This window comes from Tetranychus urticae, chromosome 1 (genome assembly GCF_039701765.1).
Source record: "Tetranychus urticae isolate SD_2017Ah chromosome 1, NJAU_TeUrti_SD_1.0, whole genome shotgun sequence".
Lineage (NCBI taxonomy): Eukaryota > Metazoa > Arthropoda > Arachnida > Trombidiformes > Tetranychidae > Tetranychus > Tetranychus urticae.
Genome location: NC_142958.1, coordinates 25557993 through 25578044, shown reverse-complemented (window position 1 = coordinate 25578044; position 20052 = coordinate 25557993). Strand labels below are relative to the sequence as shown.

Here is a 20052-nt window from a genome sequence, read left to right as displayed (position 1 = left end):
CATAACTCGAATGAAACATTACGACTTCATTATCAGCAATTTTGTACTTTTTTGACTCCTTGGTACAGATGACAAGTTGACAATCAAATAAAACCCGTCTATTTTGAATTAGTCAAAATAATGCCTTCTTTTAAACAAAATTATTAATATTATTAATATATAATTTTATCTTCTATTTTATAATAATTACAATAGGTAATCAAGTCTATAGCAACCCGTTCCCTTGTTGCGAATTAATCTATACGAATCAATTTTTCATTCATTAAGACGATGGCCAGCTTCTAGTACCATCGACATCAGTCGGGTATTTTTAAACAGAAATCTGTATAAATTAAAATTGATCATCATCCGATAAACGGGATCCTTATGATTTGGGTGTCTTGCAAATGTAAATCCAATTGTTTGGAAAACTGAATCCATTTTATTTAAAACAAAAAACGTCTTGCCATCTCTCTTTTCTGTAGAAACTGTCCCAATTGCAACCAATTAATTAGATTTATTATCACAGTGAATGGTTTTTTGTTGATTTTTCACATTAAGTAAACCATTTTTACACAAGAGCCATAAGTGAATAAGGTTATCTTAGGTTAAATTGTAATCAATAACAGCATCATTTTAATATTTCAGATTCAAATTTTCATCGTGATCATTAGGCATCTTGGTTTCATGAATGAGCAAAATGTGATGAAAAAATTATTTAATTGTTAAACTGTGATCAAAAAGTAACTTTGTGCTGTTGGTTGTTTTAATACAGATCATAAATTAAGGCCAATCTTCATCAAAGGACCACTTCCAGTTTGGCAGTTTTGCGTATAATCTTGGCTGGGCCAGAGCCCTCGGGATTTGAACACCTGAATAAAACCAGAATATTTTCTTTACCAAAGTTTGCTTCAAATCTGGCAAGAAAAAAAAACTTAATCTATTTTATCCATTCTCTCGTATTAACTGTACAAATCAACAATCAACTGATAGTTTTAACTTACTCTGTAGCTATTTGAACTTCAGGCTGTTTAGTTGTAGCATTTTGTATAACAAGAAATAATTTAGTTACAATTTCAATAACATGACCAGATTCCATTACAAATGCTCCTCGTCGTTTAGTTGCTTCAGACTGAAAAAAAAAGATCAGAAATTTTAGCAAATTTCAGTAAATATTACTGCCAGTACTTGATCTACGACAGCAAGGTTAAATTTGATAATAATAATAAATTTTTTTAAACCTACACAACGAACATGTATGATGACAATATCATCTGAAAAAGGACTCATTGATATCCTGAATATTTCTGAAATAGGAATCCGATATTTAATTTGTAATGTCCTTTGATCCATAACAATCATTGAACAAGTACTGATGACTAGAAGTTTTTGGACACACTGGTAAAATATATTCAAAAAAGATTGAGCATTAGAAAGATGATAAAAATAGAGGTAAATTATTGATGTTACCTTTCCACTACTTCGAGTTATTTTATTGACAATATCGGCAAAAACAACATATTGATCTCCAGTTTCCGATGCGATTCGTTTCCATTTTAAATTTTGTCGTAATCTCACATAGTCACCACGAAATGGATGTGAAACACTTTTAAGGTAAGATATCTTTTTACCTTTAAAGATTAAACTTGCAGTGACTTTTTCTCTCATTCTATTGCGAGCTGTTTGGTCAAATTTTTGTCGATATTTAAAACACTAGTAAAAAATTTAAATTAGTTTTTTTAAAGACATTACGAATCCCATAATTGTGATCGTTGTTCAACTTACTCTCCAACGGTGATAATATTTCCTTAAATAGCTACTCGTTGCTCTAAGAGATTCTGGGCAAGGAGGCCAATCACGACAAGTTGGCGATACTGATGGTAAATTCCTTGCTAACCAAAGTAAATATCGTCGTCTCTGTTGGTAAATTTATAAACAAAGGGTTTAAATTGCAGTAAAGCCATTAATTTAGATAATATTTACCTTCCATATGCGATAATTATGAGCAATGATTATTTGACTTCTTCTTAAGGAGGTGAATTTTTTCCTACAAATCCAAGCTCGCCATAGTTTCTGAAGCATTGTTACCAATTCATCGAGTTTTTCAGATCTCAACTCTTCCAATTCAATAACCTATAAAAAGAATAGAAACAAAAATAATTAGATTGGCTAATTAATGAGTAAATAATCTTGTTCAACTCACAGTTCTGTAATGTTTAACAAAAATTTTGGTTCTTCCAAAAACATATTGAGGCATATAAACGGGCAAGTCTTTGAGCAAAAGAGTAACCCCTTCCAGGGCTGATAAACCTGGCCATGTAGGCCAAGTAACGGGCGATAACATTTTGTATCGTTTTAGGAATGAGATGTAATCATTTTTGTAAAAATAACCTGCTCGTTGTAATTTGGTTGTCTCTAGGAGAAGTAAACATCTAACCTGATGGGAAACTAGATCAGCTTGAAAGATTCCTGGTTGACAAAGATCATTTGGTTTTAGGCATTTAACAAAATTGAGCTGTTTGCAATGAATATTTTTCATCAAAGCTTCCATTGAGATTTTAAATTGTACCGCAATTGTAGCCGGACGCTTTAAATTGGTTCGTTTTGGGTTACCTTCAGGAAATAATGTTTTCATCAAAGGTAAGTCAGAGGCAAACATTGCCATGGATAAATCACGATAAAGGTGATCCTTGTTTTTCTCGATGAACCCAGAAACAGAATAAGTAACCTAAAAACAAATAAACAAACAGATTTAACCACAATCAAATAAGGGAGTGAAAAATACAAATGGAAATGAAAAACATGAGGATGCAAAGGTATAATTATGTAATGAACAGGGTACAAGTAAAAATGAAAATAAATAAAATCCAAACATTGATGACAACGATAATGATGATGATGAACACTTACCGGTCCAGCAAAATGTCTCAAACGGAAACAGGAAAAAGGAAGTGTATTGAGAAGGAGTAGATTAGAATGTGAAGTTGATGTTGAATGTAATTCAGTTGAACAATGGTGAGGAATGAAGAAACTTTTACATCCATGACTTTCTTGACTCTCAAAGTAGGCATTTTCCTGAAAGGCAGTGCTTATCTGATGAAGAAAAGTTTCATCCGATATTTGATTGCTTCGAAGACATTCTTCATCCAACATCCATAAGATTCCACTATTATTCTGTAACAAATTAAATAATAATAAGAAAAAAAGTTAACATTAATTAAGAAAGTATTAAATTCCCTTAAAATGAAAAATAAAATTGCAAGATATCGAATGAAATTGTGTGTGTGTTTCTTAAACCTACAAGTTAACCAATTTTCAATTAAATTCAATCAAGTTGCGCCTTTTCTCTTGCTTGTTTCTCAATCAGATTACCTGGATTCTGTATTCATTTGACGTTGCTTGATATGACTTGTTTTACTAATCAGAAACTTGGATCTGATGAAAAAACAAATAATATTGATTTCAAGCTACTCTCATTTTGAAGATAGATAAATCCAGGATAAAGTGGAAACCTTTACATCCGATTGAGTTTTGTTTCTTTACTTTCTGTTGACCATTTCAACGGATATTGATTGTATCAATGATTAATGAGAAAGGTTAAATTTTACTGATTGCTACTAATTTGAACTAAGGAAATTATTACAAGAGCAGAGTTGAACATTGGTTAACTAACTTGATCAAGATCCAAGGAACTTGATAATGATACTAAAACAATGTATTATACATTATCGGTAACAAGTAGTGAAACAAAATTGTAAACATTATTAAAAGGAATGAAACAGAATACCTTTTCTATTAGATCACAAATTGTTGAATTATTGAAGAAATCAATCTTTTTCCATTGAATTCCCTGAAAAAAAGAAGATAAAAAATTAAATCATGGTCATTGATAGCATAATTGAATTACCAAAATAATCAATGGTTAAATTACCTCTCTAATATATTCTTCTTGTTCCTCTTTGAGTACAACATCAACATAAATTTGATGAAGCTTTTCATTGCAATAATTAATCAAGAATTGTTCATAACCATTTGTCTGTAAGAAAAAGTGAAAGGGAATAAAAATTGACATCCAAGTTATACTTAAACTTAAAGGCTTGATTAGTTGATAGCTTTTGTTACCTCGAACACTTCAAAACCATAAATATCCAATATTCCAATTACCCTTCGTTTACCAATTCGTTTAGCCTAATGTGAAAAAGACAGAAAGATTTGTTTAAATTAGAAATCAATACTAATCAATTGTTGATCTACACACTGAAGTATTAGAAAGGTATTGCTAATGGTTATGGTTAACGTAAAAGAAATGGAAGAAAAGTAAATCAGAGCAACTTAAATGCTTTTTAGGTATTAAAATGAAGATTAACTTACTTTCAACGATTCATTAATCCTATTGACTAGCCAAGTAAAAAGTCGATTATATATTGCTTTGCATAAGGCATCTCGAGCATTGTTAGCCTAATCATTTGACGATTTGTAGATTTTTAGATTAGAAGGCAAAATAATTCATAGTTAATAAAATATCATCAATAAGAGCTTATTAAAAAAAGGAGGGAAAAAAACTAACCTCTGTAGCTGAAAGATCAGTTACCAATATCTCATGGCGAGTCTCAACTGTTTGTTGGGTTAAGGCAGCCTCGACACAATTAACGTCCATCAATAATAATTCACAGAACTCGTACAGTTCTATAAGAAAATATAGCAATTAATATTAGATTACAAATAAATAAACATAAATAATCTGATAAATAAAATGAAACTTACCGTAATCATTTAATAATGAGCAACCCTCAGTCCCATCCATATTGGCACGAGGTAAAAATTGTAAATTACCTAATTTAAGTATAGATGCAACTATGCAAAAGATACATAATATTTCCTCCGGGGTGAACCCAATGATCTCCATAGATCGCTGTAAATATACAATTAACAATAACAATCATAATTAAATGATTATAAAAACACAAAACTGTCGAGAGGCAAAAATGATAATTAAACACTAATGCAGACAAACAAAAAGCAACTCATCATTAAAATTACTCCATTGACCGCCATAAGAAACAGTTAAGCAAAAAAGACCGCCCTTTTCAAAATAGCTTTTAATCAACAATTTTTTTAATCAAAAAGTGTTAAACAAATGTAATAATTAAATTCCAATGATGATCTTTATTTATTTAATTATCCATTTTTGCAAATCTTGAAACACTTAACAAGCAAATCAATGAAAAATTAATGTAATTAAAGTTGGTAAAGACAAAGCAAAAAGTGTAAACCAGAAAAAAACCAGAAAACCAAAAAGCTAAACAAATTGTAAACCTAAACCCATGATCCGTGTAATGTTGAACAAGTTAAATAAAGATTGAAACTATGAAATGTCTTTACTCTTAATCAAAATAATATCTTAATTTTCACATTTTAACAAGTTAAACATGAATAAACTATCAAATCTAATGGTTCAGTCATTTTTGGTTGAAGCAAACTTTGATTCCAATAGTCGATCAGTAAACTCATCTTGAATCTCATGAAATATTTATTTGTAAATTAAATCTTCTCAATTCAATCAAATATTTTCTCAAACTAAAGACCAGGAAAAAAAGTCAAAATAAAATGGTAGAAGTAAAAATAATGCTTGAAATTGGACTGGGAATGACTGGGAATGACTTGAAAGTGTAAAGGCGAGCAAAAAAAAGAGGTTATTCAAAATGTAAAGATGAAGATGAAAAGAAAGGTTAAACTATGTTTCTTTTATTTTCCCTGTTCCCTTATCATCTTCATCTTCTTATTGTGAATGGAGAAGAAAAATGTGAATAATCTGACAGAAGAATCGACAGAATAGACAGACTTTTGGATTCACTTTGAACTGGCTGAAAAGTATAATATTATTTAAGTTTATCAACATTGTCAGGACAACAATATTGATATGAATATACAAAATTATGACAGGGAAACCATGAAATCAATGACAACCACTTTGCCTGACGAGATGAATGATAACATGATAAAGAAGTTTCAATGATTGCGTTCAATAAGTAAAAAGTAATACAATGTTTGAGTGTAAAAAAACGCAAAATGAAAATTTTCTGCTCATCAACCATCATCAGCTATCAACTAATGAAAAATATTGTAAAGCACAAAACATAAGCAAACAAGAAACAACGAAGCAAGAAAAAAAAAGATGAACATAAAAACCTTTCATTATTATAATAATCAATATTTTACGTCAAGTTTTGTGTTGAAAAATGATTTTTAAAAGGGAAACTGAAAAGTGATTTACAAATGATGGGATTGAACAGGTTGATATGAAATGACAAGATTGATAACTTACTTTTGTTTCAAAAAATTGATCTTTATCATCAAAAAATTGCATCAATTCAGGTTGAGATGTTTTCATTATTTCATACATTTCCATGTTTCGCTGTAATTTCAACGTTTCTGAATAGAAAGACAAGAGAAATGACAAAATTTAAAATCAAAAAAAGGTAAAGATTCACATTAACATTACTTACTGAGCAAATTGACATCAGCGCCTTTAACAAGTTGATAAAAGATATGAAAATTGCGTTCACCGATGGACTGTTTAACCACTCGAGACTGTTAATGATAATTAAATTGTTAAACAATGTCCATTCCTTTTCAAATCATCTTTTTCTTTCCCATTCCTCTCTCTTCACTGGGAGTAATTTTACTATCAATAGCAATGTTTAATGGTTGCAATAAAATACAAAATGATGATAATCACAATAGTAATTATTATATTAATATGATTGCAATGTAACTAATCTTACTGTTAGTCTAACTGTTTCCTCTCAATGGATAACTTGTTTTCGTGTTTGTTTTTTGTTTCGTATAACTTATTTGTGGCCTTCCAGATGAGATAAAATAATGCTAAATATCATAATCAGTTCTGTAATTATAGTTTATTCAGGCGAATATATCAAATCGATTTCTTCTTCTTCTTCTATCTTTTATTTCCTTACCATCAGTATTATCCTCTTCTTGATCATCAAATGGCCCTGATAATATTTTCTTTACTTCCCTTTACTCTCTCTCTCATTGAACACCATGAAATTGATTCTGAAAATGGTTACATTAATTTACACATGCAAATGGTTATAACAATAATAATAATGTTGCTATTGAACGAGGTTGCAATGGTTAAGATGAAATTATTATTAGTAAGCCTTATAACATTAATAGTGTATCTTATTGCTTTTCATTGCATGTTTAATGGTTTAATTGTTATTGGGAATCAAAGTTAATTTTCATTCCAAGATTAACATTGAGACAATTAATTGAAGAACACGAATTAACTTACTTTTTCCAAAAGATCTGAACACATTTAGATTCAAGAGATGGACATGGAAGAAAAGGAAAGAAATTAGTAAACAAAAAGAAACAAAATTGTTGCCTTAATTTTGAAAGATTAACAGATCAACTGATTGAACGGACAAACGCGAGCATCAAAATATACATTCAGTTACATAAATGTCAACAATCGGATGGTCAAAGGTGCACTAAAAGTCACAGTTAGATTAGGGCTGGTTGGAGTTGATTTGGACAACCCAAAGTCTCAAGATCGTCATTGGATTATTTTGCATTATTAGCAACAGTATCAATAAAAAGTATCAAGCAATTAAGCGAAACAATTAAGAACCATTATGAAAGACATTTACACTTTCGGAATGAAAAGAGTTTTGATTTGAAACTCTCAACTATTCAATTTACAGTCTTATTCACTTTTAGGTTGCTTTGCTGGTTTTTAGTTAAAAATCGGGTAAACTGTTTATTTCAACTGGTTAACAAACAGTGAGTTTAGGTTAGGCTTTTCAAGTTTAACCCAAAACCAAGAATTTGACCGATTTACTTTATTCAAATCTTTTATTCCAAACATATTGTGACAGTAAGTTGAAGAGAATTGAACTTCTCATTCTGAACATTATTGGGAAAGATTTAGATGAAAATTAGTAAAGTTTCAATTTACATGAAAAGCAAAGTTGAAACAAACCTACTGACAACTTTTAGTCAATTTTGTTGAGCATTTTTCTCGCTACAAAATATTTTTGATGAATTGATTAAGTTTTGAATTTTGCCATCAAACTACAAGTAGCTTTTCATGTATAAATCACCGTATATCTAATATAATTTAACAAGCATATTATCGATCTCTATCATAATTTCAGTTTATTTGACGAGAGTCAAAAAACCCAAATTATCTCAACTAATGAATGCATCCAATATCCATGGCGTGAAGGAGTTAACTGATGATGAACAAATGAATGCATTAAAACACCAAGAATAAGCTTTAAAATTATTGATTTGGTTCAAATGAAGCTGTAAAATTGAATAATCATCAATATTATTTAATGATTCGTTTTGATTTACACCATTTTCCAGTTCCTGTAATGTAATCAATAGATTTAAATGGCCTTTGCTTTGGTTCCAAGACAAATATAATGTATAACAGGAATGATTGACGGGAAAAAGTGAAGTTGCCTTTTGAAAGATTGTCGATAGCAAAAGTTTTAGGATGAAAAGATGAAGATTCAAGGGATGAAATTTTTTGAGACTAGAAATGATTTTTAGTGAAGTTAAAAGCTAATAACTGATGAAAAACAAAATAGGGTCAACTCTTGATTTTGATGTAGTTGCAAGTCTATGATTGAATCAACTAGATGGATCGATATTGAATTGTGTTAAAATGAAAGTATAACAAGAGGAAGCAACAGCAACCTTAAAGCTTACATTTAATGTGTTGACCAATGACAAAACAAAAATGAGAGGCTCGCTATTATTACAATGGACACTATTGTGTGACTTGATATACACTCATATACCATTATTATTGTTTGCCCTGTCCATCTTAAAGTCTCAAGCCTTTTTACTTGCCTTTCCTGACATTATTGTTACAGTAAATACAACAAAGTTATTAGAAACAATAATTTAATCGATGAATGGTTAGCACAAGAAAATGTTTAAACATCATTTCGATGGCATTTAATCGATACAACATTTACTTTTTTTATTAATTGCAATCCATAAAAGACAATACACAAAGAGAAATGTATCAAATTTTGGCTTAAAAATTGTGCCCAAAACTACCAGTAAAAGTACGAGTGAAAGGATTCTAACAAGGCTAATTTTACCACATCTTGAAAGCCAAGATTAACTACATGTCCAGAAAATGGTCAAAGCTGGATAAGAATGCAGGTAGCAGAGAAATTACCGGTTCGTTTATTCAAGTCGCTGGTTCTTTGTTGGATTAGAAGTAAAAATCTATGTATTATAAAACTGTCTTTTGGGTTAAGAGTTGGGTTGAAAAATCTGGTGCTTCAACTGTAAAAGGATATCAAAGGTTCAACTTTGAACAGGTTAAGGGTTGAAATTTGATTGACTTTGTGTGACATAAATGGACTCATTTGTGCATTGATATGTTTCTGATCGGAGCTTTTTTCATCACTCTTTAAAGGTGAAACTCTGATTGCATTTTGTATGGAACCAGATTTTATTTTATGTTAGTTTTTCTCATTGACGGTGCTTTTTATTTAGAATTTGTGTTTTAATTTGTCGTACACAGAGAAAAGACGTTTGCAATCAGTCATGAACGAAGTAGCCTCTGAAGGAACTGAATGTAAAGAGAAAAACTGAAATCTGGATCCTTTATTGCTTAACTTCATTGTTGATCTCGTTTCAAATGCAATTACATCCATATATCACTTTAGAATCAAATAAGTTTTTGGTCTTAAAAGTCTAATCATATTTTGTTGCTGAAGCTAACATTAAGAAGTCCTTTGCATAACAATGCATTCATGATGATAGATGTGACTGAAAATGGACTGTAAGACTCAAAGAATAGTTTCATCGAGAATTGAACTTTGCAAAAATAGCATTGAAAGGAAACTAAACAATCGCAGATTTCATCGAGTAGGGACTTGAGGATTTGCAGAGGCATAAAAACGAATTGAATACTTTTTTCGATTTAGAAACAGTTCTCTTGATTTTTGCCAGCAACTTAAAAACTTTGAGCCTCAATATTTTGCGAACGATAGCGCTAACGATCATCATTCTTTGCCAATCAATAGATTTTATAATGGGCTATAACATAATATGATTGAAAACTTAAAAAAATCTGACCAAATCCCATCCAATGCTGAATATCCTTCTAACGCATAAGATTTGTTTTCAAGTTACTATTCAACTTTATAAACCATGTATAAAACTATGATACTATGAGTAATAAAATGCTATAACTTTATTTGTACGATCTTGAATGATCTGATGGCCCATGGCCCATAGCCCATGATAAAATCTATTGATTGACCAAAGAATGATGATCGTTAGCGCTATCGTTCTCAAAATATTGAGGCTCAAAGCTAATAGCCAAAATCAAGAGAACTGTTGATAACTCAAAAAAAGTGTTGGATTCATTTGTAGCGCATTGAATTGAGTTGGCAGCCATTGACGCAAAAATTGACTGCAAAAATGCATCGTTTCATGAATAGTCTATAATTGTAATTTGAATCTCATTATGCATCTCAATTTAATTGATTCAGTCTTCAATCAGTTATCATTTTGTTTTGGATAAAAATGATTTTCGTTGCAAGATATAAGAAACATTTTGCTTTATAAAAGTTTCATTTTAAAGTCATGATAACATTCATGAGACTGAAAATTTGCGTGTCTATTATCCTCATCTTGTTCCTCCTTCCATTTCAATCCTCACTCTCATCATTATCCTCACCATCTTCATCCATGTAATAATAAAAATGATTATAATGATTATCCTTTTCAGCTTTCACACATCAGTATTCATCACATTTAAGGCTCAACATTCACCAAAAGATTGCATTAAAAAATCAAATTTCATCTCTTCTTCCCATCTTCATGGAGTTTATTTCAAAAGCTAAAAAGGAACACATTTTGATTCACATTTCATAGCCAAAACCATGTTGGCTGTCTTCATTTTTCCCATGATGAACCTAGTTGATATTAAAACGCTCAAACGCAATTCATGCAAAGGCTCTAATAAAATCAACGAAATTGGAAATGCTTTTAAAAATAAAGCTTCTAAATTGGTTCAAAGCACAACAAAACAATTTATAAACGAATGACAATCAGTTAATCTTGACAACAATTTCGTTAACCTAAATTTTTAGAGCATAAATTGTTAATTACTTACAATTAGTTATACTTCCACCAATAAGATAACCGGTAAAATCAAATTCCAGTTCTAAAAATTTTCCCTTTTGTTTGCATCGAAAGGTGAACCCAAAATTGTATCCAAATTGGGTGGAAAAAGCGCAAATAGAATAATTAATTTGTTGAAAATGAAAAGATTGAGTTTCAATTAATCAATGTCATTGGATATTAATGAGGTAAAAGGTTAAACAGAGAACCAGATTGACTTACAAAACGAGTTGAGTTGTCATTGTGCAAGGTTTTAGCATTACCAAAAGCTGTAAAGCAAAGTAAAATAATCTGGTTAATTCAACCCAATTAATTTATTGATCAAGTTTTTCCCTTTAAACAACAACAATCTGGTCAATTATGAAATTTATTGAAATTATTTAACCTTCATTTTATCCCTTTTCTTACCAACTTCATCATTAATATCATAATCCTTCCCTGACTCTCTTCACTCCCAACTATTTGTCAGTTGTAATCAAATTTAACCAGCAGAAAATTAAGAGAGTAAACTAGGCATTAATCAACAGTCAACCAAGTAGAGCAAGTGATTAATCTTAATTGGGTTTAATTTGGTTCCATAGTGAACCAAATAAGCAAAAGGAAGGACAATAAGACGAAAGTTGTTTTAACCTTCACAGGGAAACAAATCTGTTTCCCGAGAAACCAGTAAGGTTACCATGTTTTTGCAGTTCAGTTAATCATTTAAATTTTAAGATCAAGGTAAGTTAATGTTTAATTCTGGGTTTAACATCAATTAATACGATTGATTAATCAATTTGAATGAAACAAAACGAAAAACAATTCTGTTACAAGTTCATCGACAATCAAACCGATGGAAACATTTCAATCTCAATTAAAGAGAGACAAACAATAAAATTCAAGATAAACTTGAATGTTAGTTTCTTACGCTTAAAAGGTTTCACTCTTAGCTGAATGATTAAGTTGTTAGTTAAAGATTGGGTTCATTGGGTTAATTTGCATTATTGTAACAAAAACTCAAACATCTGAACATCTTATCCCAGCATCAATCATGAAGCAAAGAAAAAGCTTCGAATTGTTTCCAGCAACGAAAATACCAACGAACACATCGATTCCAAAACCTAAAGAGCTAAAAACCTTACTTCGCAAATGCAATCGATTTTCAAAAAGTGCATTCAAAAGCATTGCAAGACTAAACTTTTGCAAAACCACAACCAAAGCGATTCAAAACGCAACAAAAGCTGTTTGCAATTCCAAGCCAAACGAACGATTAAGAAATCGAAAAATGAATTCTGCTCTAATGATGTTAGTGAACTTAATATATTACAAAACATTAGTTTTTAATTTTATGTCGTATGAATGTTACATCTTCTATTGGCTTCAAATGATCTGAATGATTCTGAATTGTTTCACTTCGAGCACTTAAGAAGAGTTGACTTTGACGATTGTTACATTGAATAGTGACGAAACTTAAGAGATGCATTAAAAGACCTTAATTTTGTCTGAGTTTCTGTGATGGAATTGCTTCTGTGGTTTCTTTTGCTTCTGTGTCTCTACTCGATTGGCTCTGGCCAATGGCTTATTAGTTTGAGTGATTTTACCTCGGCTTACTGTCATTCATAATCTTGGTAAAATAATAAGGCAATAAGATTGCGTGAAAATCAGTGTTTACTTTCACAGAATCCAAGCTGAAATGGCTTTCTTTGTATTATTATTTATGTTTTCAAAGCCATTATGTTTTCCATTATCATTTCAACAGATTAATCCAACAATAATAATAATGATCACCTCGATGGTCAGAATATTACAAATGTATACAAAAAATATTTGATTCAATGCTTGTATTCAAAACTGATCTCTGTTCATTTACAACTGAAACTGTTTCAACTAGTCTCCGATTTGAAACAATCATTTCTGGGAAAATGTTATAAATCTTGTAAAGAAATAATTTTGTGATCAATTTTTCCAAGTAAATTGAATTAAATTGGTAAAATAGCCAAACAAAAGTTAAACATTATCTCTCAACAACCTACGCTTTGGCAAGTCAAAACGACTATTGAAACATATTATATTATTTTCTTGAATTTCATTCCAACAATAACTTGACTCATTTTATCACACTTTTAAAGTTCAAAACACTTATTGTATCAACACGTTTCCATCTTACCTCGAGTTAACATGAAATCAAATTGACTCTAATAAACACTTGAAATATTTGTTCACAAAGCTTGTCTCATAACTGTCCATTGGACAAAATTTTCATTCAGTTGATTGAAAATCATTGACTTCAACATTGAACCAGTGTTCAAGTGAATAGCAAGATAATGCATGATGGTGAAACGAGTAAACCAAGAAAAATGATGAAAGAAGAGAAAAAAAAAATGTTGAATGAATAGCTTTCAATTTATAATGATTTTCAGCTGATTCATCTAATCCAGACGATTTGGTTGACGTCATTACTCTACACTTTACTCGATCTGTTATCAAGTCGAACCAATGATCGTCATCAACATCGTCATTTCCTATCCCATCATATTGACCTTGAAAATTATCAGACACTAATTTTGTCACCATGAGAAGCATCATCATGAAAAGAGAAAACTGAATCAGATATTAAAAGTTGAACGAAAAACAAGTCATTATCATTTTTCCTTCCCAGTCTTGTTGATGAAAAATATGCATAAAAAGGGAAACTCAAAGAAAGCAAAAAAACAAGATGATAATAACATGTAACAACTTGGAGTGATATGAATAGTTGTATTCATGAAAGGATTAATGGACCATTGAATGAAATTTTACATGAAACTAGCCGGAAGTTTAGCTGCATGTTACTCCATTTTCATCAGCCATCTCTTTCAATTTATCAATCATCATAAAACATTTTTCATCATCTAATGAAGAAATGGCAAAATGGGAATAAATGGTGAAAAGGCAAACCATGAAAAGGGCATTAAATGTGACCAATTGAATTGCAACAAAAGTGAAAACTGGAAGCACAACAGTCTAATGATGAATAATGATCCTTGCTCATCATCATTTACCTGACACTGACCAAGACTTTACATAATCATCATCATTACCATTATCGAGTTTCATTCAATCCTGTCAACTTGCACAACCAAATGTACATTTAAACGTTCAACTTTGCCGAGTTTTTATTCACATAATTTTGGTTAGTTTTCATGTTTAATCAAGTTTAATCAATGAATCGAAAAGGAAAATGAAATGAAAAAAAGAAGAAGAAGAAAAAAAGATTCAAAAAAATGCAATCAAGAATATGTTTTACAAACTTTTCCCTTTTCCCTTTCGCTTTCATTACATCTTTTTTTTCGTACTTCATCATTTTAACCTCATCATTTTCATGCATTTTTTCACTTTTACTGAATCACTTTCTCTTCTTCTTCCTCTTCATGTGATACCAGTTTTCATGTTTTCATGGTTGCACTTGTTTAAAAAACTCATGCGTGGTTAATGGTAACAATAAGGTTTGTACTTTTGTTTTGCTGATGCTGATGGTGAACTGTCTCTCTTCTGGTTTGTGTGTTCAACTGGCTCATCATCTTCATCAGACTCAAAACTGTATTAGGTTTTTGTTATTTAATAACCTTGAGACATGACCTACTATCTGAAATGATAAGGATAACATGTAATCTGAAGCGAGGTATTGATTGAAATTGCTCCATTATTTGATAATCATCATTCTGTTGATTCTCTCTTTTTTTTCTCCCTTCTTCTTTCTTCCTCTTCAAACATTGATCCTGAACATTTTCATAAATTTGTCAACCTTTTCTTTCTCGATACATTTTTCAACTTGTTTCTCTCACTGAATCATCAAGTTGAACAATTGGATAAATTGTTATCCACTGGATTGCATGATGAAACGAAAAAAGGTTGAACATTTTTTTTTCAATTTCTCCTGCTTATGGGATGAACAAATGATTGATAAAGGTTGTCCGAAGATTCCAATTTGTCCAAATTTTATTAGATTCCTTTTTCGCCCTAAAATCATATTTTCACTCAACAATATTTTCATGCCATCAATCGTAAATCGTTGCTCAAGAGCATCAAAAACTTCAAGACCAAAGCTGGATTCAAGAAAGTAATAAAAAAATGTAATTTTTTTAAACATTTCAAATTCTTATCAGTTATCCTGATGCCATTCCTCAAGATGAAATCAAATTGGGTCAATTTTATTTACTACTAATGAATAGATGAAATTGCTAGCCATTTATCATGCCAAGTTCAAAGTAATTGTCAACAAATATGGGTTATTTTGCATTATTTTGTCACAACGAATTGGAACAGCTTGTAACTACAAAGCAAAAGAATTTCAGAATTTCTTTCAAAGACATTAAAACCAAGTTATTATATAATAAATTGTTATTATAATGAACTCAAGGATCTACAGTTTTATCGGGATTATTCAAGATGCGAATAGAAGATCAAAGGCCTAAGCCAAGTGACCATTTTTTGATACGGTTAAATGGCTTATAAACCAGAATCACAAAAAGGTTAAAAATTTTGGTTAACTTGAAAATTACCAGAAATTTTAGTTTTATCCTTGGAGTGAATGCAGGGAAGCTAACGATTTAGGTTTTAAAGTCAATGAGTTTACTTTGATTTTATGTTGATAAATATTTCAAGATTGAATAAAAGTTCAACTCAAGTTTCTTTGTGATCAACATTTTATATCATTTGACTGCAAATTGATTAAAATTGAAGCAGATTTATTTTACATTTTTGATTTGAAAATGATAATCAATTTGTAGCTGTTTGCTTGATATTTATCTTGGCTTATTGTTGTCTTCACTTGTTTAGGTTAAACATGCGTCTTTGCTCTTTACATCAGTTTGGTGTCAAGAAAAGCAACTCAATCCAAAACAATTTATATTGATTAAAGGATTGAATGAAAATAACGATTCAAATGTTTAATTTTCCCTTAACCTTTCATCACAAAATTTGTAAACTTGTTGAAACAATCAAATTGAACATTTTAAAACATTCGTCAAGTTGACTGAATAATTTCCAACTGATGATTGTTGTTGTTTAACCTTAAGTTAGATAATGAACTATTTACCTTCAAGAATTGGACAAATTGATAAAAGTTGATCTCGAAGCGAATCTGAATCTTGGTAGGCTGATCTTTCACCTCGAATCAAATACTGTAGAGCAAGTTTGGCAGCTTCTGTACATTCAGGTAAAAAAGTTGAGTTTCAGAATAAAAGTGACATTAAAAACAAAAGGTCGACCAAAGCTTACCGGTTTTTCCAGACCCACTTTCACCAGTAACGATAATACATTGATCCAGATTACGTTCATTCATGGATTGAAACGCAAACTCAGTAAGAGCATAACTAGAAAAAAAGAGTGAAAAAACCACAAAAAACAAAGGTAAACAGTTGAACAACTCGAGACTAAAAATTGTAGCTTTTTGGGTAAAAATGGTGGGCAACACAAAACCTAATGAACAATTCAAGTTGAGCTGATGACCATTGATTTTGAGCTTCAATTGATTCCTTGTTTTGCGGTCCAACCAGCAATTTTCAATTTTCTGGTCAAAAGTTTCAAAATACATTCCCTGATGATTTTAGCCATGAAAAGAATGAAACTTGCAATTCAATTCAAACAAAATGATCAACTAGTGAGGTTACAAGAGCATAAAAACTGTTCATCAACTAATCACAATTTTGAGAATAAATTCATTGAATTTTGGCCAAAATGAAAGAAATGAACTTTAAAATCGTTGTCCCTTAATCAATGCTCTTGTTCAAGTTTGCTAATTAATCAGATTGGAATATCAAAGAAATTCAACATTGATTACTTGACATGAACTTTTGAAACTAAACTCGAGACAAATTCAATCAATGATAAAGTTCAATTCTCTGGCATTTCTTTCATTTTCTTCCTTTTGTATGAAGAAGGCATGAAGTTTCTATTGATCGAGCTAATTTGGAAAACTGGAAATTCCATGTTATCAATATAAAATGTGGAATTTTTGTCTAAACTGAATCAAAATTCAACTCAATTTTAAATCATTGATATTGATTCTTTGCTCAGGTCAAAGTTAACAAATATGTTCAATTTAACCAACCATTTGTTCATTTGGAAAATATTTAAAAGTAAATTGAATGATGATCTTACATATGTGAAGGCAATTCCAACATATTGTGATGTTGATAAGCAGTAATGACTTCGTTTGAATAAATGCCCAAATTTTTGTACGGATTTATCGAGATGACCATAGTTCCAATGTAAGTCTGAAGATGGAAAGGTTTTGATTATCATTTAGTTACAATTGGCAGTTTGGTGAAACTTACATATATTTGGTCCCGTTTGAATCGCTGATAAAGATTGGTAATGAAATTTTCTTCGGTCAAAGGATCCAAAAAAGTGGCATCACGAGCACCAATTTCATCCTCTAGACGAAGGAATCCACGTCTTGAGATCATCTTTTTTCTTGCTATTTCAGTTTCTAACCCAAAACTGTCCAAAACTATTTACCGGTTCACCGTTTGTCACCTTAAGCCTTGTAAATAAATTGGTAAAAACTAATCACCAATCCAGGGTTAATTGGGCAACAATTGATTGATTGATTGTTTCATTATGAGAGTTAGAAGCCAAACATTGAACCTTGCACAATGAGTTTAATGGGTTAATCAAAAGTATCCAAATAAAAGGTGAAGAGTAGAGAGCAAGTAAACTTGTATTGACTATTGTTATTACATCTATTTTGATCGGTTATTCAGCATAATTAATCTGTTGGCTAAAGGGTAAACAAAAGGATAAATTAGATGTTGTCCTTTTTTTTCAAACCAAAAAATAATGTCACTTAATCTGACAAGTAAAAAGAGGTTGAGAATCAACAGTTTATGTTTTAACTGGGAGTGATGATGTTAACTCCAAGGGTTATGGTTTTAGTGGCTCTTGGTGAGGTTATCACCATCAAAATAAGAGCCACTAAAGATGATTGTTGCTGTTGATGACGATGATGATGGTTCATCATCACAGCTTTTCTCATTCAACTTGGATTCCCTTATTGAGACATTTTTTTTCCTCTTCTTTTTCATCTTCAACCAATATCTATTGAGAATCGATTTAATATTAATCCCTGTCTTGATCATCATTTTTGCCATCACCAGCTTCACCAATCACTTTTTATTCTTACCTGAAAAAAAACTGGGATTAGATGAAGGATGGAAACAAAAGAGACTGGAAAAGAGCACAAAAACTGGGCAAAAACATCCAAATGAACCTTAATCCATCTTTTCACATTTGCTTGATGTACATTAAAATGATTTTTGGGTTGAAATTAAAGGTAAATTAAACTGATTCAATTTATTCATAATCTAAGAGAAAGGGAATCAATTGGGCGATGAATAGAAGGTGAAAAAGCACTTTGCTGTCCATTTATTTGTTGCCTTTGAAATTAAAGGTGAAATTCACTGAAATTTACGTGAAAATTATACAATTAAACTTGAAAATGATTGGAAGAGAAGAAGAATTTTTAAAGAAAAGAAGAAAATGTTCACCGAAAACGAAACGGTAATGATGATTGTGTTGGGTATAAAATTGGGTTGTTCAAGTTGTCATAATCATATGAGAGGACAAAAAAAGAGGATAAAATTAAGGTAAATGAACAAGGCAAACAAGATGTTATTGTTGTTGGTGTTAATGATGATGGATATAAACAGGTGAGGGTGATGAAGATGATGATGATTAGTGTTGAAGATGAGAGTTGATTGTTGGCACAACAATGACAGAATGTTGTCAGAATGTTGAGTTTAAAAAAACAGAGGACAACATTGAAAGTTGAATATCATGATTGGGTTTCATTGGGTTATCACCAGTAAACTTACAACGTCTAAAAACACTTTCACTTATCACCACTTTTAACCACTTTCTTTCCTCTCTTTCTCTCATTTATCTTCTTCTTTCCTCTTCTTCTTCTTCTTCTTCTTCTTCTTCTTCTTCTTCTTCTTCTTGGTCTTTCCTCTCTTGGATGATGTTTTGGCACACACAGAATTTTTCGACACTAAATATTCCAATTGTCCTCTTTCATGGGTTAAAATGGAGTCCAAATGATTCCCTTTTTCATGCGCAGCTTTTTACATACAACAACAAACTTTATCACTTTTATGTTCACCAACAAACTAAAGCAATCGCGAATTCCTTTTGGTTAACAATCATAGCTGATAGCTTTTTCCTCATCTCTCTCTCCTCCTCATCTTCATCTTTGCCTCGTTCACAATGGTGAGTCTTTACTCAAGTTCAGTTGGTAAACAGGGAGGATGATGAAAAGAAACTGGGAGAAAATAGAAAATCGATATTTTTTCCTTTCCAACATTCACTTCTCATCATCATCATTCTCCTTTCATCTTTACCTTTTTACCCTATTTTTCCTCATCTTCATCACCATCTTCATCCTCATCATAACATTGAACGTAAAAAAAAGAGGTTTCAACTTATTTCTTGCTTTCTTTTTGTTTCTCTTCATCTTCTTATCTTCCCTTTTTTCCTTTTCTCCCTTTGAATCTTCAATCAGTTTCTTTCATGGTGTTTCCACTGACGATACAGATACAGTTATTACACTTCTGTATTTGTATAGTTTATCAGGGAATCCTAAGAAACCCAAGAGAATCTCAAAAGGATTATCTTCACTAGATTTGTCTTCAATAATCTGGTTATTTTTTTAATCATTTCATTCAATTCCATCTTATTCTTTCACTTTCATTTGGATTCTTCTTTTTTTTCTCGTTTATCATAAAATTAATGAAAAATTTGTCTCAAATCTTCAATGTTATTATAAATATCTTTAACTATTTTTGAAAAATAATTTGCTCTTCGAGTGTTGATTTTGTTGGAAACTAATTTCAAAATTAATAAGTAAACATTCAATTTCTTTAAACAGAT

The 20052-nt window shown here is 30.8% G+C and overlaps 1 protein-coding gene across 1 annotated transcript; it reads right to left on the bottom strand.

Annotated features, from left to right (window-relative positions):
• Window positions 1-140: 140 nt before the first annotated feature.
• Window positions 141-19293, bottom strand: Myo95E (Myosin 95E). The gene is made up of 24 exons (XM_015932019.3): window positions 18308-19293; window positions 17460-17905; window positions 17284-17399; window positions 16402-16496; window positions 16220-16327; window positions 11386-11432; window positions 11156-11219; window positions 7295-7308; window positions 6486-6570; window positions 6305-6411; window positions 4744-4891; window positions 4547-4665; window positions 4351-4437; window positions 4102-4167; window positions 3911-4015; window positions 3767-3829; window positions 2890-3153; window positions 2183-2707; window positions 1963-2112; window positions 1765-1896; window positions 1450-1692; window positions 1225-1377; window positions 984-1111; window positions 141-896 (listed from the first exon to the last, which is right to left on the bottom strand). Exons 2-24 carry the CDS (start codon window positions 17589-17591, stop codon window positions 779-781), a joined length of 3069 nt encoding a protein of 1022 aa, XP_015787505.2. The 5' UTR covers window positions 17592-17905; window positions 18308-19293; the 3' UTR covers window positions 141-778.
• Window positions 19294-20052: the final 759 nt, after the last annotated feature.